The 27,540-nt window shown below is 31.8% G+C and overlaps 2 protein-coding genes across 4 annotated transcripts; both read right to left on the reverse strand.

Annotated features, from left to right (window-relative positions):
* Window positions 1-7,356: 7,356 nt before the first annotated feature.
* LOC110599877 (transcription factor MYB98) lies at window positions 7,357-9,273 on the reverse strand. Its single transcript, XM_021736470.2, has 3 exons — window positions 8,639-9,273; window positions 8,407-8,533; window positions 7,357-7,990 (listed from the first exon to the last, which is right to left on the reverse strand). Exons 1-3 carry the CDS (start codon window positions 9,238-9,240, stop codon window positions 7,382-7,384), a joined length of 1,338 nt encoding a protein of 445 aa, XP_021592162.2. The 5' UTR covers window positions 9,241-9,273; the 3' UTR covers window positions 7,357-7,381.
* A 6,874-nt stretch (window positions 9,274-16,147) lies between these two features.
* LOC110599876 (probable boron transporter 2) lies at window positions 16,148-22,040 on the reverse strand. Of its 3 annotated transcripts, none has more exons than XM_043950559.1 (12): window positions 21,277-22,040; window positions 20,477-20,559; window positions 20,160-20,352; window positions 19,930-20,068; window positions 19,516-19,681; window positions 19,096-19,262; window positions 18,795-18,968; window positions 18,572-18,667; window positions 18,029-18,166; window positions 17,629-17,948; window positions 17,084-17,354; window positions 16,148-16,754 (listed from the first exon to the last, which is right to left on the reverse strand). In XM_043950559.1, the coding sequence occupies exons 1-12, from the start codon at window positions 21,297-21,299 to the stop codon at window positions 16,443-16,445; spliced, it is 2,082 nt and encodes a 693-aa protein (XP_043806494.1). In that variant the 5' UTR covers window positions 21,300-22,040; the 3' UTR covers window positions 16,148-16,442. The 3 variants fall into 3 exon arrangements, with proteins under 3 accessions (XP_043806494.1, XP_021592161.1, XP_043806495.1); XM_021736469.2 differs by having other exon boundaries at window positions 20,745-22,040; XM_043950560.1 differs by having other exon boundaries at window positions 21,852-22,037.
* Window positions 22,041-27,540: the final 5,500 nt, after the last annotated feature.

The following is a 27,540-nucleotide window of genomic DNA, read 5'->3' on the forward strand; positions in this document are numbered from 1 at the left end:
CAATGGCTTGAGTGAGGTAATAACCATCAAGAAAAGAAATTGGTCAGGTGCTGTGGAACCCACATGTACAGATGGAAGCACGTTACGAGATTTTGTTTGTGTTGAAAATGCCAAATTGCACAGCAATGTTGTACCGCATACAATAAATTTCTTTCATTTGAGGACGGGACCCATCCCCTGCCAAAAATCCATGAACGGCCCCCTGGAAGTTTGGACACTCCACATTCATTCATATGCCTTCTTGCTTCAGCTGCTTCATTCCATTCCCCAGCAGCAGCATGAACGTTTGCTAAGTGGATGTGTCGGCCACCATGATCGGGCAAACCTGCTCGACCGAGTAGATCAACCATGCATCCATAGTGCTCTACCGTTGGGTCCATGCTATGAAACTTCTCCATGCTGTCAAATAGTGATTTTTCCTTCATCAACCAATCCTGCATAACTGCATGCTATCTGATGATTGAAATAAGGTACATATAACTCGCCACGTGTCATTAGCATAATTGCTGTTGGAGAAATTTACAAGCCCTCAATTACTTATCTTAAATACAAATGATCTCATAGATTATCAGAAGGCATGCTTCACATGTAAATAGTAAGACTAAATTTAATCAAAATATACCTCTATGAGTTTAGATATCCTGATAATTACTTATATTTTATATATTGAAAAACTCTGGAGAAATTGGAGAAATTCACGCATGCAAATATTGTTTATTGAACTTTCGAATTGCATGAGTTAATGTTGTTAGAGCTAATACTTACATTCATATGAAGAATATGAAACTAAAAGACATGTGCGACGTATTATTGATTGATGAATATTATTGTATTAACAATGAGCCCTCTCGTTATATACGCTCTGTGCAAGCTCTTATTTTGCAGAAAAATTCAGAAAAAAGAGTAAGGCCAATGAGCCTGAATCTCATGCAAGGCTAAAGAGCCTGGAAGCGACAGTAAGGCCAATGAGCCTGAATCCCATGCAAGGCTAAAGAGCCTGGAAGCGACAGTAAAGCCAATGAGCCTGAATCCCATGCAAGGCTAAAGAGCCTGGAAGCGACAGTAAGGCCAAAGAGCCTGAATCTTATGAAAAACCTCAAGAAGGTACAAGGCCGGCGGATCTCAAAGATCTCCAGGAGCAAAAACGGCCGGTGAGGATCTTAAAGACCTCCCGGAGCACGAAGACCGGGATCCCCTAGAACTCCCAGGAAAACAAAACAAAAACGGCCGGTGAGGATCTTAAAAGACCTCTCGGAGCACGAAGACCGGGATCCCCTAGAACTCCCGGGAAAACAAAATAAAAATGGTCGGTGAGGATCTTAAAAGACCTCCTGGAGCACGAAGACCAGAATCCCCTAGAACTCCCGGGAAAACAAAGAAGACCGAGATCCCCTAGAACTCCCGGGAAAACAAAATAAAAACGGCCGGTGAGGATCTTAAAAGACCTCCCGGAGCACGAAGACCGGGATCCCCTAGAACTCCTGAGAAAACAAAGAAGACCGGGATCCTCTAGAACTCCCGGGAAAACAAAACAAAAACGGCCGGCGAAGATCTCCAAGATCTCCCGGAGCAACAAAGACTAGGATCCCCAAGATCTCCTGGCAAAAGAAGACCTCACTGAGACATAGAAGACCTCAGTGAGGTCCTGGCAAAAGAAGACCTCAGTGAGCCATAGAAGACCTCAGTGAGGTCCTGGCAAAAGAAGACCTCACTGAGACATAGAAGACCTCAGTGAGGTCCTAGCAAAAGAAGACCTCACTGGGACATAGAAGACCTCAGTGAGGTCCTGGCAAAAGAAGACCTCACTGGGACATAGAAGACCTCAGTGAGGTCCTGGCAAAAGAAGACCTCACTGAGCCATAGAAGACCTCAGTGAGGTCCTGGCAAAAGAAGACCTCACTGAGACATAGAAGACCTCAGTGAGGTCCTGGCAAAAGAAGACCTCACTGAGCTATAGAAGACCTCAGTGAGGTCCTGGCAAAAGAAGACCTCACTGAGCCATAGAAGACCTCAGTGAGGTCTTGGCAAAAGAAGACCTCACTGAGACATAGAAGACCTCAGTGAGGTCCTGGCAAAAGAAGACCTCACTAAGCCATAGAAGACCTCAGTGAGGTCCTGGCAAAAGAAGACCTCATTGAGCCATAGAAGACCTCAGTGAGGTCCTGGCAAAAGAAGACCTCACTGAGCCATAGAAGACCTCAGTGAGGTCCTGGCAAAAGAAGACCTCACTGAGACATAGAAGACCTCAATAGGGTCCTGGCAAAAGAAGACCTCACTGAGACATAGAAGACCTCAGTGAGGTCCTGGCAAAAGAAGATCTCACTGAGCCATAGAAGACCTTAACTGCATACCAAAATACAAAGCCAAACAGAGAATCAGGGGCAATCATAAGAGGCACCGACCTCGAGAATTGACTGCTAGCACTAAACCAACTCAGCTGGCCTAGAGAGAGGTCCAGGCAACAAAGAGCCCGCAAAACGCTCGAGAGCAGACAACCCATAAATACTCGGGGGCAAAAAACATACACGAGAGTCCAACGCTCAAATAAAAAATCAAGAAGGCAAGACGGTCAAATCCAAAACAGATAGTCCGACCTCTGCAATCCAGGGTCGATCTCCCCAGAAGCTTGGAGGGGCTCTAGGACTGCACCAACAGGGCTGTGAGCCTATAAAAGAAAAAGTTAAAACTGAACAAACAAGCAGTCAGACTGAAACACAGCCCGTATAAGGATCGACAAGAAAGCAAGAAATCAAGTCTGATTTACAAAAGAGCTCAGGGCATCAAATGTGTGGAAGGCGAAATTCCGAACTCTTGAGCCCGTAGCACAGGCAGCATCACAAGTTATAGGCGTAAATGCCTAAGCAAAGAACAAAAATTCGAGCTCCTTAATCCGCAGTATGAACAGACTCACAATAAGTTAACAGCCAAGCTGAATAAAGCTGAATATAGAAGACATACTAGAGAGCCGAGTACCCTATATGAAAAGGCCTGCAAATACAGAAAAAACAAAAGGATAAACGAAAGCAAGAGACCCTGCTCACAGCTCGAATTAGCTCACAGTAAACAAATACTTAGCAAAGATGCCCCTGGGAGAGGAAGACGACAAAAGGCCGAGCTCCATATCCTAGTGGAGCACACAGCTCAGACCGCACTAATCGCCAAAAGTTTACATCCAGAGGGATAAGACGTCCGAGCTCATATAAGTAAAGTTGACAAAACCAAAAGACAGTGTGAGTAGAAAATAATGATGAGACACAGGCCGAGGTGAAACATCATTCATCATAAAATACACATCTCCAGATCACCATACATTTAAACACCAAAGTAAAGAGATAAAAAAATAAAAAATAAAAAAATAAAAAATAATAATAAGGCAAGTAAAGGACGTTTTGACAAGAGCCGTTCTCGAGCTGCACGGTCATTAGTGGAGCCTAAGTATTTACCCCCTCACCAGTCATGGAATAACTGCTGAGGAGGTAAATGGGCAATTGATAACCTCCAGATCTTTCCTAGCCCAGGAATAAGGTCGGGTCCAAAAAGAAGGCCATAGGTCCAAAGCCCATTAGATCATACGCTCGAGAGGCGGCTCGACTTCACGAGCCTGGGCCGACAACCCAGGGTGATCCGGATCAGATATGAGCACAAGCCCCATAAGGGAGTAGGCCCAATCACTCACCAGCCCTACCCGCATGCGCTCTAGAGAGCATTAAATGGCCGTTAAGCATGGAGCAGGTGCCTGACACGCCCGTACGTACGGGCCTGAGTGACAAGGACAGGAAGCACTATATATTGGGGGGTCTTCTCTTGCAAGGGGGTATCTTCTTCTTTTTCCTTCTCCTGCCTGGACTCCATTTTTATTTTCTCTCTGCAACTCTTGCCTAAAAATACTACTCTTATTTATGAAACCTGACTTGAACGTCGGAGGGTCTCCGCCGGGGCATCCCCGGTGGACCCCTGACTGTCTTCCCTTATTTTGCAGGTCCTTTCATCAAATAGAACATGAAGACCCATTTGACAGACCCATCAGGGAACCCAAAAAGTTATCAGATCCATATAACAGGGAACGAAAGAGAACCAGATCCATCAAATATGGAGCCCAGGGAGATTCAGAGTTATCATATATATATATATATATATATATATATATATATATATATATATATATATATAAATAAGGAAGTTGAACTTCTACTTATTCTTCTTTCTTTTTCTTTGGAAAAGAGAAACATTTTTATAAAAACAAAATAGAAAAAAAATGCAAGAGTGCAATTAAATTCATCAAGTATTTTGGTGAAGAGAATTTGGCTTAGGAAACTCTCATTTTAATTCTATTGTGGAGTAATTCGTTGCCCATTTTAACTGTGAATTATATTTATAATTTATTATACAACATTTGATTATATAATGGACTATTTGAAACAAATGTTATGAAATTTTTAGGGTAATTTGCATTAGAATCTATGATTTTTATATTTTTCTGCAGTATTATTATTGCACATGGATTCTATTAAACTGATCAATCCAACTATTAAAATTAACTATTCGGTTTGATCAGTTTTGATAACCGCCAGACTTTTACATCCGGGGTGAGACCAGACTCTGAAGAGAAATATAGGCTCAAAACCTATCAGGTCACTCTAAAACAGACCGATCCAACATTATAGGGAGTCCGGTGAAGCAGGCTGGACTAACCATATGCGCAAATCCACTAGAAAATAGCCTAATTCGGTAACGTGATAAAACCCTATCAGCATGTAAGTTGAGAGAATTAAATTGTCGTTTGACAGAGAAGGGTATGTTGGCATATCCGTACGTACGGAGTTTGAGTGATAAAAATATATGATACTGCACTCCGAGGCTTAGCCTGGTGAAAAGTGCATCCTTATAGCCTTGTGAGGTCAAAGGTTCGACTCCCCCACCCCTATTTCAAAATATATATATATATATATATATATATGATACTATAGTAGAATAGCAGTTATGCATCAGGACAAAAGGTGAAGAAATAAAGGGAAGAAACGTGATCTTCCTTAAATAAACTTATTCATACACACTCACTCTGTAAATTTTATTTTTTAAATATCAGAACATCAAGTTTAAATGTATAGATGCATAGCAATCAAAATAAATTGAATGTTAATATGTTGAATATAATTTTAATCCAAAACGCTTTCAAAATACTCCTATGTTAACATACTTGTTAATAAAAAAATAAAATAAGATTTCTTGTTTATAATTATTTTAAATAAATTAAGTTGTTTTAAAAATATTTACATATTAAAATTAATTAACAATATTTAAATAAATATTTATAAAATATATCCAACTATTAATTATAATATATTTATTATAATTTTAGGAAAAATGTTAATATAAGCTTCCCCCAATTCTTCAATCAGACTGGATTTGAAGGAAAAAAAAAAGGGAACTCCGATTTGAAAACCTTGATATGAGAGTGATGGACGTATGGTAGGGCGCGTGGGGTTGTACTGTTAGCCGAATACTGTGTAACGGAAAAAATGTGAGTCAAACAATTTAAAAATGGAAAATTCTGTAGACATCCAACCATATACACCTATTTAAAATAAATTTAACACTTTATCTGAAATTATATTTTCTTCATTTTATAAAAATAAATTTAATTTTTTCTTTTTTACATTCGTCTAAAACTATACATCACTTTTTCAAAACCTTTTTAATATATTTTTATTTAATATACAATATAATGGTAGAATTTGTTAGTTTTAAAAATAATTTAATAATATAATTGGAGAATATATAACAAAAATATGATATACAATATATTATTTTACATATATTTTTTAATTTATATATATGAATGTGAAGAAAATTAAATGGCCTTATTTTTATGAAATAAGAGACTAATAAATTTTGTCTAAAATATAATATTCTAAATTTTAATTGGTTTGTTTTCTACATAAAGTTTATTTGGCATAAACGAATATAAGTTATTTTTAAATTGAAATTGATAACCTTCAGATCTTTCCTAGTCTAGGAATAAGGTCGGGTCCAAAAGAAGGCAATAAGGTCGGGTCCAAAAGAATGCCACAAGTCCAAAGCCCATCAGATCATACGCTCGAGAGGCGGCTCGACTTCACGAGCCTGGGCCGGCAACCCAGGATGATCCGGATCAGATATGAGCACAAGCCCCATAAGGGAGTAGGCCCAATCACTCACTAGCTCTACCCGCATGCTCTCTGGAGAGCATTAAATGGCCGTTACGCATGAAGCAGGTGCCTGACACGTCCGTACATACGGACCTGAGTGACAAGGACAGGAAGCACTATATATCGGGGGGTCTTCTCTTGCAAGGGGATTTTCTTCTTTTTCTTCTCCTGCCTGGACTCCATTTTTATTTTTTCTGCAACTCTTGCCTAGATATACTACTTTTATTCATGAAACCTGACTTGAACGTCGGAGGGTCTCTGCTGGGGCATCCCGATAGACTCTTGACCATTTTTCATTATTTTGCAGGTTCCTTCCTCAGATAGAATATGGAGAGACCCATTTGACAGATTCGTCTGAGAGCCCAAGAAGGAATCAGATCCACATAAGAGGGGGCGAGGGAGGACCAGATCTAACAAATATGGAGTCCAGGGAGATTTAAAGTTATCAGAAATTAAAAAATTAAACTGAAAGGAAACTGTTGAGAATTGAAATCAATTAGAATCATAATCAACTTGCTCATTCTACACTAATTACTACGTCTTTGATATTTGCATCTCTTCCAAATTGATTTAGGTTTTATTTACTTCAAAATACTCTATTTTCTGTAAATTATATTTTTAATAAATATTTTTCTGATGTATAATATAAATATATTTGGTATATAAATTAATTTTTTAAAAGATAAGTTTATCTCTACATTATAAAATATAATGTATAATACATAAAAAAAATAAATAGTAACTATTTTAAATACTAATAATTGAAATAAAAGAAAGGATTAAATGCATGATAAAATCAAAATTAATTAAAAAGATTAAACAATTATTTTTTGAAACGTAAAAGTTAAACTATAATTAATAATGACACACATAATAGAGACTCAGCCTTGTTGCTGGCTAGGTGAATAAAAAAAATGGTGGGTTTTATGCTTATTCTAGGGAGGACAATGGCTTCATGAATCATGATAGAGATTCAATAAATAAATAAATATTTTTTTTAAATAAAAAAGATAAAATTGAATACAAATAACTATTTTATTACTATATATAGAAACCACATAACGATACCTCCAAGAGATTTGACAAAAAAAAAAATCTTTTCTAACTTTTATATTTGGTTAAAGAACATATTATAAGCATAAAATTATAATAATATCTGCCCAAAATGTATATGATGGGTGGCTTTTAGAGAATTACATTTTGGATTGAGAGATCATCTCCACCAAATCCAGCTCCTTCTTCACTTCAAAATCCATGAATAATGGATTCACATCCTCCACTGCTGCATCCATCTGCTCGAAGCTTTTCTCGTCAACAACATGATCACAATTCGCTATCTCATCAAGAAGAGAATCAAAGCTACAGCCCTCTTGAAACAATTTCTCATCAAAATCAAAATCTGGGACCTCATTGAAATCATAACAATTTGGAACCGACCTATTATCATTTGGAAAAACATTTGAGGCCGCCTGTGGCTGCAGCTGATTTCGTGCTTTCATATTAACTGCTGTGGTATCAATAGCAGCAGAACTCTTTGCTTTCAATTTTATTGTTCCCTGATATCTACCAGGAACTGAGTCTAAGTTCAAGCTTTTGATGTATTCTTGAAGAAGAGACCCTCTTGGATACTTTGAGCGACATTTTCTCTTTGAGTATTGCCTTCTTTTGGTTGCATTCCAGTGATTCTTGATTGAGTTCTCAGTTCTTCCTGGCAATCTCTTTGCAATTTCTGCCCATTTGTTTCCTATTTCTGCATGAGCCTGTATGAGTACCTTATCCTCATCTTCACTCCAAATATCCTTCTGCAAAATAAACAAATATCAAAGAAAAATGAACTGGCATCAACATTATTCTATATGCCAATCTCTACATGCCAAGTCATTTTGATATGTCATGCATGCGTGATTCTTGTTGGAGATATAAACCCATTATTCTTTAACCTAACAGATTTTGTTTCTACTTGAATTTTGGGTCTAAAAGCTGCAGAGAATATGATTGGGGAATAACTTCAAACAAGAAACAAACACTTCTATATGATTATAATTAACCCATATATTGCATGTAATGAGGAGCACAACTACATGCATGATTCTAAAGAAAAACTATGTGTGAATGTAGTTAAATGGAAAAATTTTTAAACAGTTGCATTCTGGATATCTTTGATTGAAATCGAAAAGATGGCATACATAAAATAGCTAATAAAGAAGAAAAAGAAAACCTTGATATCAGGCCTTAGATGGTTGTGCCATCTCTCTCTGCATTGCTTTCCAATCCTTCCAGGTAGCATCCGAGCAATATGAGACCATTTTCTCAATCCATACTGTTCAACCAGCTGAGCCAAGAGCCTGCAGTACTTGATTATAAACACATGCATCAATGGCGACCAATCCAAACATGAATACAGACCAACATGCATATGTGTATATATATATGAATCAGATCTGCCGTACCTATCTTCCTCAATTGTCCACTGCCCCTTCACCAAATTGTTCTTCTTACAACCTTTCCAGGTTCTTCTTGCAGAAGGCGATGCCCTATTCTTATTCAGACCAACCTTCTTGTGGTATTCATGATTAGCACTGACGCATGAAACTTCATCTGGTACCAGAAAATTTATAGGCTTCACTTCTTGGAAGTTTAAGGACATGTTGTTGTTCTGATTGGAAACCATCATATCTGTGGGATTACTCTCGGGTAGGTTCAAGTATCTTCCACTCTGGAAATTGTCCATGACCTGGCCATGGCCACCATTAGTATCTGCAAATGGCTTGCACTCATAATCATAGAAATCCATATTTGTTGAAGACCCATATGGGAAAGCATCAAAAGAATTGAAATTACACCCACTTTGAACCCCAAAACTGGGATTTAAAGATAACCCATTTGCATAAAATTGATCAAAATGGTGAAAATCTTCAAGAAAGCCCTTTGATGGTAATGAAGGTAATTCAAAGGGGAACCCATTTTTAATGGATGGTTTAATCGATTGATTATCAGATATAAACATTGATTGGGTGAATGTGTTCTCTATGAGCTTGTGATCAAGCTCCATAAAGCAAAGCAAAGCAGGATTTGAGGCCTAATGGTTGAGAGCATAGAAGGCTACCACCTTTGTGTTTCTTAATAGGTGAGATTTGGGAAGGGATTTATGTTGATCATGATCTTTGATTATTTTTGATCCAATGGTCGAAATTGTTTGGCATTGCTTAACACCAGTGACTATCAAGCTTCTCTTGCTAGTTAAAAACTGTGGATGCTAATTCTCACTTTTTACTTTTTGAGGGTATATTTGGAAAAATAACAGAAATTAATGAGAAACAACCTGTTAATATGGTAGTCAATTGGTGGGCAGAAAACAGATTCTGATCCTACCTGGCATGATGATAGCAGCGAATGCTTATGTGGCAAGATACTATTGGCTATATTTTAATTTGAAAAGCTGTCCAAACATGTTTGTTTTTCCCAATAAATGCCACATCAATATTGCTTACTGTGTGCAAGGGAGCAGATTTGAGTACCCATTTGGACAACATAGATTATGCAAAATTGCCCAAAACCATGAACTTGAAATGACACTTTAACCCTCCCATATTAAATTAGTAATTAATAGGAGGAAGGTTTTGAAACTGTAGATGCTCATAAATTGGGATAAAGTGGTAATTAAACCTAGTCAATTTATGTACTTAATTTTCATTTTGGCACAAGTAATTTGTACAACTTTAAATATGTTAATTATTTTTTAATTTTACGTGATAGTTTAATATACAACTTAATTAGTATGTGAAGTTGTGGATTGCTTGAGTAACATGTAGGTGAGCTAATTTAGTCATAAATACTAACATTAAAGAATTTTACATGAGAATTAATAATTTAAAACTGAAATTTATTGAAAGTTGACATTAATTCTCTCTTTTACGTTTGTGTCTAATTCATTACTACGGTCAAAGTTGGGATAGTTTAATTCTGTGCTTAAAGATCTAATAGATGTCAAGGTAAAGCTAAAACTTCTATTCACTATCGGTTGTTCTTCAATGCAATTAATTAATGATTTTGATATTTTTTTTAAAAATAATATTGAAATAATATAAATTATATTTTAAATATATTAATTATATTTTTTAATATATATAAAAATAATGATATGTGACAAATGGAATAAAAATATAGTCTGCAAATGTAAAGTGTGTACTACTTAGGAAGCATGGTAAGCTAATTTAGTCATAAATATTAACATTAAAGAACTTTACATATTAATAAATGAGAATTAATAATTTGAAACTGAAATTAATTCTCTCTATTCTATTCAAACATATTTTATTAAAATTCTATTAGATCAAATGAAATAGACGAAAATAAAATACCCACTGCCCCTCTAGATAGAAGAACACAATTAAAGTTTGTTTAATTCAGTGTTTAGAGATGTAAGGCTGAAACTTGTGTTTACTATTGTCTATTCTTTAATGCAATTAGTTAAGGATTTAGATATTAATTTTTCCAATTTTTTTAAAGTGCATTATTTGATTGATTTAACAGTTGGATCGTTTCCTTGAGCACTATTTATTGGTTTGTTCAACAGTAGCTTTTAAAATAGTATTTAATATTTTGGTTCAAATTAAAATACTATTAATTGTAACTAAATTATTATTTTCTTAATTTTATCTAATTACTTTCATTTTGGCAAAAGTAATTTGTGTAATTAAAATATATGGATTTGATACTATGGTTAATAAATAATATAATTGTAAAATATTCATGTATACCATATATAAAAGTGGAAAGAGAGGAGGAATAGCTTATAATTTTTTTAAGTCTTTAAATTATTTATAATAATATTTAATTATTTAGATAATTAATAATTTTATTTTTTATATTAATTTTAATTAGTTAAGGAAAATTTTAAAAAGTTATTAAATTTTTAAAAATAAAGATATAAATTAAATGATAATTTTATTATATATATATATTAGTATAAATTATTTAATATTATGCTATAATATAAAATTAATATAAAATAAATATATATTTTTTTGAAATGGGGTAATATAAAATAAATATAAAAATAAATTTTGGAATATTTATGAAATGAAGTTAAATATTTTTTAAATATTTTGAAAACATATATAAGATATAGTAATATTAAGTTTTTTAAAATGAAGATATAAATTATATATATATATATATATATATATATATATATATATATATATATATATATATATATATATATATATTATAAATTATTCAATATTATATTATAATATGATTATTATAAAATTATATATATAACAAAATTAAGATAAAAATAAAATTTTAAATATTTGTAAAAGTATGAAGTTAAATATTTTTATAAATACATATATAGAGACAGTTTATTTATTAATAATTAAAAAAATAAAAAATTAATATATTATTTTATAAAAATATTTTATCCAATGAATTAACAATTAATTATATAATCTTTTAGAATTATCCAAAATGATTATCTTTATAATATTTTTTGTTTGATAATTAATGAAAATATTTTCATTTATCTAATATTATATTTATTTATTTTTTAAAATATAGAATAATAAATTAATAATTATTTATTTAATAACCTATTCTGATAATTGAAATAATTAATTTTTAATATTATTAATTTTAAATTTTATTATAATAATAATTTATTAAATTTGCTTAAATTTTAGTATTTAAAAAAATAATTAAATTTATAATGTAATATTTATTTAAATTTTAAAATTATTAGACGAATATTTATATTTTTTATTTGTACATAAATAATAAAAAATAAAAATTTTGAAATCAGATTATTAATAAGTTTTCATTTTGATAATGTATTAAATTATTAGATAATATTTTCAATTTAAAAATTAATAAAATTTCAACATAAAAAATTACATATATAATAAATAATTCATTTTACCTCTCAATTAATTTTAATAAATTTAAATAAAATTTATAAACATTAAAATCATAATCTGCTCTTTATTAAAAATAAATTACAATATTATCTAATTTATATTGTATGTAAAAGTGAGAAGTGAGAACTAATGAGATTTTTTATTTTGTACTTAATTAAATATGATAATACAAATTAATTTTAAATTTGATTGTTATTAAAATTGTTATTTTTAAAGATAAATTATGATATTATTTAACTTATAGTGTATATAAAAATAAAGAAGTCAAAGATAATGAAATGTTCTATATTGTTATTAATTAAATATTAAATTTTTGAGATTTAGAAAATAAAGTTTACGATACGATTGTAAGTTTAGAGGAAAAGAAAAATTTTTTTATTTTATTTTTTTTTATTCACTATATGACGTAAGTCTGTATGTATAAAAGCATCGGTATTTTTTTTTCTCCACGGTATGGAACCATTTAATTATTTTCGGTGCACATACGGACAGTGCTGCAAAATTCTGCTATCTTTTACATATCACATCACCAAACTGAATTTTTCATTATTGGACTTCGCGGATGGCCCGACCTGTTCCCCGTGTTTAAGTCAATGTTTAAAACGTTGGATCAGCCTGCTAAAATAGGCTTTTAGAATTTTGAATCCGCTTCGCTTCTTTAGATTAGTCTCTCCAGAATAAGTGAGGCTAGCCGCCATCAAATATAATAATATAAATTAATTATAAATTTAATTGTTATTTTTAAAATTTAAATTTAATTGGTTAGATTAATAGTCTATTTAAGTTTAAATTATATTTTATTTAAAATTTAATTTAAATTAGTTTTACGAATTAGAGTTTTATATAAATATAAAATTTTTAGTCTTTATAATTAAACGTATATCATTAATTTTTATATTAATTTAAAATAAACTGTATAAGAATTTATATTAAAATCATTAATTCTTAATTTTTGTTAATAAAATTAACAAAAAGAAATTAACTTTTCTAAATATGATAATCTTAACTTGAACTTTAAGATGATTGGTTTAAAAAAATTATTTATATTTTTTTAAAAAAATTTCAATAATTTTTTTAATAATATTTTTAAATTACTAAATTCAATTAAATAAACTGAATTCATTTACGTAGATAAAAATGTTATAAATTTTAAAAATTATTACAAACTAAAAATAATAAAGATATGTTAATAAAAACATAAATTTATGCTATATAATAATTTGAAAAAAAAATTATATGAATGAAATATTTTAAATTTTCAAAGTTTTTATTAAAATTTTAAATAATTAATTTCTTTACGATAAACTATAGTTGAATATTTTTTGAATTAAAAAATAAATTGAATATATTTATATTTTAAATTATAAATATTTTTAAAAATAAGAATAAATTAAAGATAATAAATTCATAAAATATTTATTAATTTATACTAATTTAAAAATGGGAGAATCGAAAAATAAAATGATTGTTAAAATTTTTTTTATATTTCAATGATTTACATTGTTTACCATCTAAAGTGATTGATAAATTTTATTATTTTAATTCTTTTATAATTAGTTAAAAAATCTCAAAGTTTAGTATATATATATATAATTGCAATAAGATTAAATATTTAGATATTTAGATATTAGTTTAGTATATATATTATGTAATCTACATCTATTTAACTAATTACAAGTGTATAATTAAACATAAATTTTAAAATAGATAATAATTTTATTATTTAAATTAATTTAAAATTAATAAAATTTTAGTTTTATATATTTAAATTTATAAGTGTATAATGATTTTATATTTGAATTTAAATTTTAAAGCTATAATGATTTCATTATTTAAATTAATTTACTATTAATAAAGATTTAAATTTTAACTTATACATAAGTACTAAAAAATAAATTTATAGTATAAAATTATTAAAATAATACATTTAAATATTAAAAATAAAAAAAGTGATAATATAAAATTATTATATATAATAAATATAACAAATTTAAAAAACGCACGTGCAGTAAAGTTTGGTGTATAACTTAGTATGTGAAGGTGTGGACTTCATGGGAAACATGTAGGGTAAGCTAATTTAGTCATAAATACTTTACTCATTAATAAATGAGAATTAATTATTTGAAACTGAAACGAATTGAAATTCCAAGTTAATAATTTAAAACTGAAATTTTACATATGAGCAACACAATGAAGATATAGATGCTGGTAGAAAAACTCCATGAAATGGCATGTTCCATTTAACCTGGCAGCCAAAAGTTCATCCTTGCAGCACAAAAGAAAGATCAAATACTTTCTGTAGAACAATTACTGAAGCGGCAATGTTCAAATGCTATAGGTTTTGATCCAATTGATTCATCAAAGAATTAAATGCTATATGCATTCATCAATTTTAGAGCTGCATTAAAGAATGTTGTGACTGCAATTTTGTGGCAGTGCCAATAAGCCAATGAGCCCACTTAAGATTACACAGGACAACATTGATACAACCCAAAACATTATACATGTAGAACCCACAATTGGAAAAGGGGTCGACAAGAACAGAGCCCATCAAGTGTTGTAGCCGCCATATCCACGAACCATTTACATTCATTCAAGAACTAGGAAAGGGAAGCGAGCGAGAGAGAAGGAAAAGTCAAGAGCTTTGCACATGGAAGTTGAAGGTGACAGAGAGAGATTCACTTTCAAATATTATTTATTATCAAAAGAATTAGAATATAATTTTTAAATTAAGTCACTTCCCACTGTCTCTACGTAGGGAGCTGCAGATTAATTTTAATCAGCCACCAATATTGTCATGGCATTAAAAAGATTTACATAGAAATTAATTTTTTTTTACAAAAAAAAAGACCTAACAAAGCCGTACTTATTACCAAACAAAAAGCCATTTTCAAACTTTAATTCAGACCAAATTTGAGAGCAACGGAAACTATCTACTTCCACTCAGATTTTTAAAGGATGCTTCCATTAATTACTTGGATATCAACTAAAATAAACAAAATCTTCCACCAGGCAGGATCTCAATTTGGGGCAGCCAGTGCCCATCAATCTTTACGTGCACTTAAAAGGCAAAGAAAATAATTTCAAAGAATAAAAGAAACCATCATATTGCAATCTTCAAGTAGATATAGTGGAGGAAATAGTACACTTTGCACTACCAAATGCACCCTAGTTTATTGACACTCATTAACTAGGCAATCCTCTTGCCATCCCTCCCAATGATCTGTGCTGATGCAGCAACCCATATCCTCACATATCAAAATTAATAGAACTGAATAAATTTTTTACCATATTCTAAAGATAAAAGTATATCATTTTATACAGCGTATTCTTTTACGCTAAATATTTTATATGTTATCTGTTATAGGTGGTTGAATTGCTTATTAGTCTATGAGAAAAAACAGCCATCTCATTGTAAAATAATCCAACGGATTTCCTACTTGAAAAGCATATTATGCATGCTGGAAAAGAAAATGGTAAAAAAGGCAATAAGGTTATGTGAAGTAATCAAAACTAATGAAAGATTATAAAACGTTATCCATCAGGAAATGAATGACAAGACAGCTCCCATATAAAGCAAAAGTGGATTGCTTTGCTCCCCTTAATAGCGATATTTACCTGAAGAGATTCCCATCACCATCCTAAAACTAGTGGAAGCCTGACATAAACTTCATCAGTGTCAGTCATCAGAACAACAGCTCCCCTGACCTGAGAGAACTGTTTTCTAGGGAAAAAGGGTGCCTGTAAACTGTAAAGAGGTTGCTGACATAACAAGGCTAGATGACATGCTGTGAATTTTTCACTCATCTGCTTCACAAGCTCTAACTGCAAGGTTTGAAACTAGTTCTGTGATTTCTAACATCATAAGGTAACTGGATAATTGAAAGCAAACCAGATGTACAGACACAGGAATCAGATACATGCCGTACCTAGTAATTTTACTCTGGTACTGTTTGGAACCATGAAAATCAGAATTCCTTTCGACTGCTACATGTACAGCTTGAGAGGTAAAATAGTGGCATCTACTTGCATACCATTGCATACAAATTAAAGTTTATTAAATTAATTAATCCGTGTCCATTTTCTTGGCCTTCAGTTCCATGTGGGATATTCTTTCTTTCAACGTAATGCACTGATTTCATTAACACCAATATGTTCTCAGCCCAGAAAACTATCTGGGAGATACAAAGCTATAGGCACAGACAAACATCCTATTTTTAGAATCAAGAACATGAAACACACCTAAACATATAACACTCAGTTACAATCTCCTAGTTTAAGGCCTCTCGAGAACATTGACAACTAAACTCACCACAATTATGCATTAAAGGCTTTAGCTTGAAGATGAACCATGCATGCTTTGACCAAGGCCAGACGGACTGGGACTAGGAGTTCGCTTTATTTCAACCCCCTTTCCAGTAGACTGGGGACTCCATTTTCCCCTTAGTTCACTGACACGTGGACTGTATGCCCTCTGCGACAGACTTGGACTATATGCAGGTTTTATATCGTTCAACGAACCTGGAGTGGAACTGGTAACTTTTGGGCTTTGCGTACGGCGGATCTCACCTCGGCTTCTTGTGATAATTTCATCAAGAATTTCTCCTCCTTCGATATTAGATGCTCTTGCTTGAGGATCCAGATCCTGACAGATGCGTAGAATGTCAAAGATTAAATCTCAAAGCTTCAGAATGAACATTATCGTAATTCAGAATTTCAGACAAACATTTAGAATCAAGGATCCCTATATTGTACAGTTTGATGAACTCTAACCAAGTACCATATTAGCTTAACTTTAGTCCCTCCGAAGTGATGGAACTTCTGGATAGAACATTCAAGTGGATATGGCAAATACTAGATCAATATTAATTAACTAATCATATCAAATAGCACCCAGGAAAAAACTGATTTTGCACCAACTTGATTCCTATGCTGTGCATCCTACTGAATTGAAGAACGGCTAAAATTACTTACTTCAAAAGTCATATTGTAAGATACCGCAGGAACTTCCTCATATTCAGCTGCATCCAAGTCTTGAAGATGCGCTCCTTTGAAGAATTTGGGGAGCAGATACTGTCGTACAGGGACCAGAAGCATAATCAATAGAGGGAAAAGAACCCCAGCTATTGGGATCCATGTTATGCCAAAGCACACAAGCAGGTAAACTGTTTGAAACAGCGTGAAGATGGCAATTGTTTTGAAGGGCACTGTATCAATAAAAGTCGCATGGCACTCCTCCAACACTCTGGAAAGTAGAAACTGAGAATTAGAAGTTCAATTCATCCAGGAACAACCATTACAAATAAATTACCATCACTTTAATCATAAGATAATAATTTGGTTATAAAAATTTAAATGTTTTAATTACCTCCCTTTTTTTGCTTCAGTATGAAACCAAAGTACACATGAACATGATACTAAAATAACAGTGGAAAACAAGAATAAAGTGGGAGATTTCAAATTATATAAGAGTTAAAAAATAATAGGAATGATGTCTATGAGTATAAGCGCAAATTTACTTGTATCTTCGACTTGGAGCTGTAAAAAGCAATAATATTCTCTCCCAAAATTGATTTCCTGGTAAGCTTTCAATGGCCATAAAAGCAAAGTACCCCCAAAGAACTGAAGTTGGGATCTTCTTCAAGAGAGGCATAGCAGCAACACAACCACCAACCATCAATGCCTGAAGCAGATTGCTGAGACGTTGTTCTTTGACTTCAACCGGTAAAAGATCATCCACATCTTTATCAACATCAAAAACAGTCTCATCCACAGGGGCATCAATGTAGCCTGCACTTGAGGCCAGTTGCACAGTTGATTCTTTCAGCTCTTTTAGTCCCTGTACGAAGTCAAGGTGAGCAGAAAGGAGGAATACAAAACTATTGTCAGCATATCATAACCATGAGCAGGTCAAATTACCAGCGCAGGAGGCATTTGATATACTAAAGGAGTCTGCATTTCATTGTAGGCTTCTTGCATGTTTCGGTACAGTTGACCCAGATTTGCATTTTTGCTTATGCTTTTTCGGACTGTTGACACAAGCTTATTTCGCAAAAGCTGCTCAAAGCAAAGAATCAAAGATAATAAAAACCAATAGCTTACATGTGATATTAAAACAGACATTTGAAAATTGCCAAGATAACAACAAGAAGCAGATAATGCGAGCATGTATAAGAGTTATTAAATGGTCATTCAGCTTGAATTTTGGGCCACAATATTGGTATTTGGCCTCCCAAACAAATTTAAAATCTCTGTATACCCAGATGGGGGGTTACAGAATGGATGGACCCTGATATAATACTTCGCTGCCAGCAAATAGAAAATGTGAGATATTTTCTTTTGGTGTCTCAATCTGAACCTTAAGCACTAGAGAAAAGAGATGACTAGAAACTAAGTACTGGACTTCAGGAATATTAGAATCAGATTTGTGTAAGTTTTAAAACACGTCAGATTGACTATTACCTGATGCTTCAATGTAGCTAAGCTTTTAGTATGCATGGGAGATTGTGGAATTACACCATTTGCCGGGGGGATGCCAATGAGACCACATAAGATAACCTGGTCAGGGAAATTTCACCATGAAGACTGAAGAAGTCACTAGATGTCAATTTTGCATTTGAGTGGATCATCTTAGCAGAATTATCATGAGATTATGATAATAATTTATATTTCGAGAATAGCATACCAAGGCTCCTAATAGTAGAAGGTCATAATGGTAGGAGGATGGTTTCTTCAAATTGAACTCCTTTTGTTGGGCAAGTTGAGATGCAACACTGTGATCAAAGTAGTAAAGGACAGCAATCATGGTTGCAGGAATAAATGCTCCAACAATGTACAAAACAGGCACATCAGTCATTTCCTGCATAAATGACAAGTATGTTAACCATTCCAGGCCTTAAAAGGAATACACACAGCTCAACTTCTCTTTCTCTTAGCTAATGCAAGTCCAATGTTTAGAAAGACGCACATTGCATTCTAGTATTCACCTTGACAACTGTCCAATTTGAGTATGCACCAGGAGACCATGGATTTGGACTGAAAAGCCGCCTTGGTATACCTCTTGGAACATGCTTAACTGGTATGTAGGATATCGCAGTCCATGCAAGCACCATAAGTGGAACTCCATAATCTGCAATAAATCCTCGTAGCCAACCTTGAAAAAACATGAAAAATGAAAAGAAGCATTATGACAGAGCCAGTAAAATATATAGCTGATTGTGAAGTTTTTTCATAGACTTGGAAACCAAATAAAGGTGATTACTTTACTCTATAAAATAAAATGCAAGTGAATCACAAAATCAAAATTGCACAATCAAGGATGATACTGTTATAGAACTCAACCCACAAGATGCATTTTTTTTCATTTAAATAATCCATATAGGAATTCCAATGCAATGTCCAATCACCTGTCCCATAACGCCATGACCTAGCTTTACGGCTCCTAAGTGCAGTCCAAAGAAGGCCAAAGGACAAAACCAATGCAAACATTCCATTGCCAAATCGCCAAGAAGGTTGGAGTGCAGTCTGATTAGGATTTTCCCTCTGGGGCATGCCAAACTCCTCCACAACTCCCTATAGGATCAAATTTATAAACTGAATATATGACGAAAAGGCCAATTCAATTGATTTTATGCTTTTATCAAGGTCCTTTAGAAAAAGAAATCATGATATATTGAATCTAATATTGCCTTCAGAATTACTGAAGAAAACAAATTACCATGGAATTTCATTTTTACAACTATTCAAACAAATTTGAACTTTCATAATTGAAATTGATCTATGTTAATGCTTAGTTAAGTTGATTTGATGTGAGCGCTCACCCTTATGGCCTGCTGCATAAAGAGCATTGCAATAAGCAGACCAAACAATTCACCAGCAACACGTGTGAATCTGTTGATTATAGAGCAGGCACCCAATATTGCCAGTAAGAAAAGCAATAAGGCTGTCCACACGCAAACCCTAAGAACCAATTGAAGTGAAGAAAGTACTTCAAAATCACCAGTAAACCACCCCGTGCATAATGGCTTAGTAAGATTGTGCAAGTAAATACCATCCAGCCCAGGCTAAGAAGAGCCTTTGCCCCAAATCCTTCTTGTCCTTTACAAAGTCGAACATAAATGTGTACATCAACACAGTTGGCTCAGCAACCCCCAGTATGAGCAGGGGTTGCCCTCCAGCAATTGAATGGATGATGCCGCAAAGTGCTGTTGATGCCAGAGTTTGCACTGCAGTTAAAGTTCCATCTGCAGTATGTTTTTAGGAAAAAAAAAAAAGAAAAAGAAAAAAAGCAATAAAGACAGAATTGTTAGCAGATGACCATTGAAGTATCAATAGCAGGATAATAGCAATATAAAGCATCGATCTGACCTGTATTTCGCTCTAGTTGTTCCCCAAAAGATATGACTGGAATTGCTGAAGCAAAGAATATATATGTTGTTGGAGCTAGGATCCTACATGAAAGAAATAATGATGATAACTTTGATAAGACAAATTTGAAAGAAAATAATATCTGCAGACTGTGTTATTATAATTGATATAACTATTCAAATAGTGGTCAATACAAGCAGACTATCTTGCAACAATGGGGTACACTGCACACATTTGTGACTAAAGATAACCAACAGGAGTCACAAACCTGATACCGGCATGGAAGCCACCAGTCCAATCTTGTTTGTAGCACAAAAGCCTTCCTTTGAGATCATTTTTTATACCACGGAAGGGAACAAATGTTTCCTCCATGATGGTTCAGAGTTTTGGAGAATAAGGACTTCTATATGTTTTTGAAGTTCCTTGTTCACTGATAACTAACTAAAACACACAACAAACAACTCTAATCCAAATTTTAAGTACTCGAGAGGCCTATATGGTAACTAAGCTTGCATAGGTGAAGGTAATAATAAGAATCTATAGGCAGAAGGAACACAAAGAAAAACAGGAATATATTCCCAAAATGATCATTTTGTATAGTATAAAATTCTGTAGGTAAACGTATAAGTTGAATGATTTTACATTTGAAGGAATATATAAAGAATGATTTTGGTATATTTGCTGTGAAGAAAAAAAGAATTTGTTAGCAATGAATCAAATCACTTAAATTCCATGTGTCAGTTAAGAATCAAGGATATTAGCGAACAGAATCCATGATGAAATAAAAGAGTCTAAATTACCGGAAAGAACAGACACTCTCCATGTGCTCAGATCTTGTTATCCTTTGACTTCAATAAAATTAAGATCCATCAAAACTAAATTTTTACTTCATTTTCATCAAAAGCTTTCTATTTGTCAACTAAGTCCCGCCAAAAAGCGCACTTGACATAAAAGAAAACGCAGCTGATGAATTCAAATTACATGTTATAGTTGTAAAGCTAAAAACGGCAAAAATACTGGTCAAGCTCAAAGAGTAGTGAGACTAAAAGAAGAAAGCACCAAATTAACGACAACCCATTATCACACACAGCATTTTCATCCGTTCAAAACAATTTGAAGCAAATGGGCATTAACAGAATTGAACAGAAACAGAAAAAAATACACAGATCGGTTGACAAGACGATTTAACGAGAACCCATGATTGAAATCAGGACAAGATTGATTTACAACCCTTTATATGAAGTGGGCATTAATAAACCAGAAAAAAGAAGCAACGAGAACACTAAAACCAAGATCACATTATCAAGAAGAACTCCTCGGGAGCAGCAATACAAGAACTTGGAAAAGCAGAAGAGAAAAGGTTCTGTTACATGACCTGAAAGAGCACAGAAATACAATACAAGCAGCTACAGGGAAATGGGGCTATAAAGGAGCAAAAGCGAGAGAGAAAGATATTTGCAGAGAGACAGCAATGGAAGGATTTCGCGTGAATGAGGTAGATAGTGTGTGCTATGGTGACTAAGCATATAAATGAGACCTCTTTTCAGGCGCAGAATAAAAACAAACAAATGACAGAGAAAAAGAGAAAGGGATTGAAAATAATAACGTAACGGTTGGCCTAATCTTTATAAACTCTTATTTTTATTCTACCAAAAATTCCATTTTTACTTCTCAGAAACATGAACAACAGTAGAATGTTTGCAAAATAAAACTTAAAAAAAAAAGATTTTTTTTTCTTAAATTATAAGATAAACATAGATCAAATGCTAAACTAATAATCCAATAGAATGAAAGTTATGGGTTTATTTCCTGAAACCTCTTGCAAGAGGAAAGGGCTTAAATTGGAAAGCAGGAGAAGAATTGTGAGACAAAAACAGTGATGCAACTACAAGCTTTCGCCTTTCTGTGCTTTTAGGCTTTTGCAAGAAAGGCACTAAAAATTTAAAATAAAATTAAAAATAACAATAAACTGCAATTTGATCAAGTTGATATGTCCAAATTACCCTTAGTTCTAAAAAAGTTACTCATATCATATGTCACCCACACGTAGTTTTATCATATTATTTTTGAAAAACTTATTGTTCAATCCCTGTAATTTAAATTAACTGATTATTTGATCCTTTTCTTTTTAAAAATATATTAGTTTGTACTTATTTTTTAAATAGTTAACTATCTAGATATTGTAATTTTAAAATTACAAAGATCAAATAATTATAATTTTATTATAGAATTTGTAGAATTATTATTTCAAATATTCAGTGATTAAAAAAATTAAATAATTAATAGTTTAAAAAAAGTAAAGACTAAATAATGTGCTTTTTGAAACTGAAATGACTATTTTGTCAATTTCATTAAATATTTTTTAAAATTATAAATTTTTAATTTAAAAAAATGAGTTTAAAATTATACTTGAGTTTTATTTAAAAAATATAAACAAACTATAATATCTATTAAATAAAATATTTTTCATTTTCCTCACCAAAAAATTTCAATTAATTTTTATATTATAAATAACACCCACTCCCAACAATAATTGCAAACTGCGAACCCTACTTTTATTATTACATTATCATTTTTTTTTTCTTTTTGCTTGAACATCGATTAGATAAAGCAGACAAGAGAAGATAATGAAATTTAAAAATATTGTCAATATGCAATGCATCTTAATGAGAGTTTTTCCATGAAAATAAGAACATCAAATTCCACGTATTTATTAGTATGGATTTTTGTGCACTGAATATAAAAATATTTACTCAATAATTTAGACTTAGACGGAAAATAATTTTCAAAATTTTATAATTAATGATAAATATTTATCTAATAAAAACTTATTACTTTCTTTTCGATTGTAAGAGAAAATTAGCAAATATTAGCAGCAAATAATACGCGACCTATTCATGTTTGCGTAGAGAATTCTATTCAAGATATTATATGATTTGGATCTGTCTTGATAATTTTTAAGATTTTTTTTTAATACTATTTTTTTCATATAATTTATTTGCTCAACTAGGTTTTATCTCTTTTTAAGCTTTAATGGTCTTTTATGAAAATTTATTTTTGAGAAAAAAAAAATAATTATCCTACATTTTGTCGTGTAGTATTGGTGGAAACGAGAGTTCATGCAAGCCAAAAGAAAAAGTGCAAAAAAATTTGCCTGTCTATATACATGAGTGAAACTCTGTCTCGTCAAAACCTTCCATCAACGTAAATTCTAAACACAAGTTGAGAAAAGGGCTAGAGGGACCAAATATTGTCCTCATACTATCTCGATGGCAACTAGATTATCATTCTCTACAACCAAACGATTAACACCCAATTTGAATGCCACCATAATACTTTAAGTATTCATTTTAAAAAGTTTATAAATTTAAGTAGGACAGTTTGTCTTTCTTTTTTTTTTTTTTTAAGATAAAATTCAAGCATAAGATGGCAACCAATATACAAAGTCAATTTGAAGAAAGATATAAAATGTGAAAGAACAATTTTGAAAACTTCTTGCCTAAGGAGTAAGCAACATGATTAACATCCCTCCTTTTACCAAGAAAAAAGAAGCAAAAGAAAAGTTATTTGCTAGTTTTCAGATTTTAATTAAGTGGGACATTTTATTTTATTCACATCTTAAATAACTTTCACATGCTTCTCAAATGAAGAAATAAGAGAAAGCCATATATTAGAATACTATAAAACATATATGTGATTAAATTGCGTTACATGTTAAAATAATTAATTAATTTAATATCATAATTGATAATGTATAGAGTATAAAATATAAAATATAAAATATAAAATTTTTCTCTAATTGAGATATGTGTTTATAGTCTGACTAATTTTTTTATCTGAACAAAATCCACTCCAATACAAATTGAGTAGACCGGACACGATCTGATAAAAAATCAGAATTGAATGTCGACCTCCTACAAAATAGTATTCTTTTTAGTATATCTCTATAATTATAAATATGTGTACTGTAAAATAGAGAGGATATGAATTAACCAGCTTCATAATTATTAGCGAATTGCACCTACAGTGAATGAGCTGTCTAATATATCTGCAAAAGAATATTTTTATTCAGTCCGATAATACGTGTTATGACACAAAAACGATAGGAATAATTAGAAGTGGAGCAATTTTTATTATGTGGAAATAAATCTCAGTGTGAATAAATAAGTGGGAGAAATTTTTCATGATTAGAAGGGTCAAAATTGGAATCTAATTCCATGCATAAATCCGGTGCACGTTTCTATGCTATGCTTTTATTGTGAAAAAAGAAAAAAAAAAAAAAGGAAGATATGTGGGTGTGAGAGTGGGAAAGCTATTTTAGTTTAATTAATACATATTTAATTACTGATAAGTAATTAATGATATATGCAGATCCAGCTTTTGATACCTTAAAAACTTTTCCAGAAAGCTAATTAATAAAGCTAAACCGAAAAGGGGCTGTAAGCATTTTGGGATTAAAGTTTAGCACATCCTCTATACTGGATTTCCATTATCTTGCTCTTTTTTCTCCATTTTTAATGATCATTCTACTGTCACCATTAATTAGAAAAAAACAAATTCTACTTTAGTGTTCTTCTCTTACCTATAGATTCAGCCAGTTTCTTCAAGATCCAGTTAACTATAGAGGATGAATTTTTAAATTCAAGTCTTAATGGCGTACGCACAGAAGTTTCAGTTTCAATGCTCCAGTCCAGTCTCTCATTATCTTATTCTTTTTAGCAGAAGAAAGGGTTTCTAATGGCCTTAAGGGCTCTAAAATAGTAGCAAATTTTAGTTGTTGAAAGACCACTGTGTCCACTAAGGATTATTTACTGTTGATTCTTGTCTATATAAAGCTCTCAAGGGGCACTTTCCCACTCCACATAATGCCCACGTTCTTTTACTTTATTTCAGAGAAAAATAAAGAAATTTGTGTTGGCTTTCTTTCTCCGTTTTGGTTAAAATTTCTGGCAACAAACAAACTCTACCCACTACTCCCTGCTGCTTGTAATTAATAGAAGTGCATGATCTCAAGTGATCATAAATAAGCAAACTGCTATAAATATGTAATTTTGAAAGCTTAATTAAGCATTAATAGGATGCAAATTTTCACTTTTTACGCTACAATTATTTGGAAATCTCTTACTCATGAAAAATTAACCAGCAACTCGGATGACATTCTCACAATGAAAGGGTGTGCTAAGTGGTCCAACGCCAAACTATTGCTATCAATTCACTAGGTTAGGACAACCATGTCTTCTTCTAAAATTGGAGGCTTGCGTCTGACTGGGAGTTCCAAAAACACAACTTAATCATTTTTTTTTTGTCTAAAAATATAAAAAGATGAGATTGAATGTTAAATTTAAAATTTCTCATATTTCATTAAATACACTTACTATTGAAATAGAGTCGTGAGTACAAATTTAATATCAATAGACATTTTAAACATGATTTATAAGTTTAATCAGAAAAAAAGACGTTTCTTTCTTTCTATCATTTTTTCTTTTATCTGCTAGTGACGTCTAACCGCCTCTCTAATACAGTGAAACTTGTTTCTATCACTCAGATTTCTAGATACGGACGTATCAGAACCCCTCTATACTAGACGGCCATTTAATTTTTCTCGACACGTATGCTGATAGAACTGCGAGATGATTGGGTCTGTTTTCCTACTTCTTACTACGTCACTGGACTAAACTTTTCTCGGATGGGTCTACGTATAGTCAGTTCAGCCCATTTTATATTACCGAACTGGAGCGTGCAATGTGAGGCTGCTCTGCTTGAGAAAGGCCTAATGGGTTTTAGACTTACCTCTTCTTTAAGGTCCGACCTCTCACAAAACGTAAAAAATTCGATCATCAAAATATATTTAATTTATTTATTAAAAAAAATTTAATTTATTTTCATTCTAAATTTATTAAAATACAATTATGAAAAACACTCCATCCAACTCAAAGGCATCTCTATTATTAGATTTCACTTCATGTCCAAATCGTCATCAATTTACTTAAGCTCTCGGGCACTAAAAAAGGAGTGACGCATTCTTCATGCTCCACAATTTCTCCACGGAACTGTAATTGATTTTCCCCTAAGATATCAAATCACACATGATAGGGATATTATATACAAATAATTAATATTAACCGATTTTTTTACTTTTATTGGGGTGGGAATTTTTTTTTTCAGATTAAAGTGATTGATAAAAAGTCAAATTTGAGATACGGAATGACTCCATTATTAACTTACCACTTAGATTAATATATAATGAGAATAAATTAGTTTACCTAAACTATGCAACCACTAAAAAAAATGATTTTATTTAAATTTATTAAATCACATCAATTTAATATTAGATATTTATTTCCTTTAAATTAATTTGAATTAAATTTAATTTAAATTTAATATAATATCAAAATTTTTATATTAATATTGAATTTTTCATAAATATATTTTTATAAGAGTTTTATACATTTATTTTTTATTTTTAAAAAATTATTTTTAAATGAATTGAATGTAACTCAAATTTAATAAAATTAAAATAAATTTTTTACGTCAATAATACGATAGGAATGCAATATATACCTAATACGCTGCTTCTTAAACAATGATTGGCTGCATGCAAATGCAATGTTTCCTGATTTATACTTACAATATTCATTAATTAAATAACAAATGAATGTCTAGTGGATATTAAAAAAGAAAACTGCTTTTTCTCAACCAAAATACAAGCGTGTATAAATAAATAAATGATAGCCCACCTTCTAATATAGATAAGGTTTACCTAGAAAAATGATTCAGTTGATAAACCTTTAAAAGAAAAATCTTATATACAGACAAGAGAGATAAGGTTTATAAATAAAAAATAAAAAAATCACTTGTATATCTAGGGAAAAAAACTGAAAACACTTAGAACCGTTAATTATTAGCTTAATAACTCTTCTTATATTACAGTGTAAAAGATTATGTACGGACAAAGTGAAGATTCTAGAGATTAAGTATGCGTTCTTTTAATTGTATTTAATTCTTATAAAATTAAAAAATTTTTGAGTCCGGTTACCATGATACTTTTAAATAAAAGATGATTA

This window comes from Manihot esculenta, chromosome 14, assembly GCF_001659605.2.
Source record: "Manihot esculenta cultivar AM560-2 chromosome 14, M.esculenta_v8, whole genome shotgun sequence".
NCBI classification, from domain to species: Eukaryota; Viridiplantae; Streptophyta; class Magnoliopsida; order Malpighiales; family Euphorbiaceae; genus Manihot; species Manihot esculenta.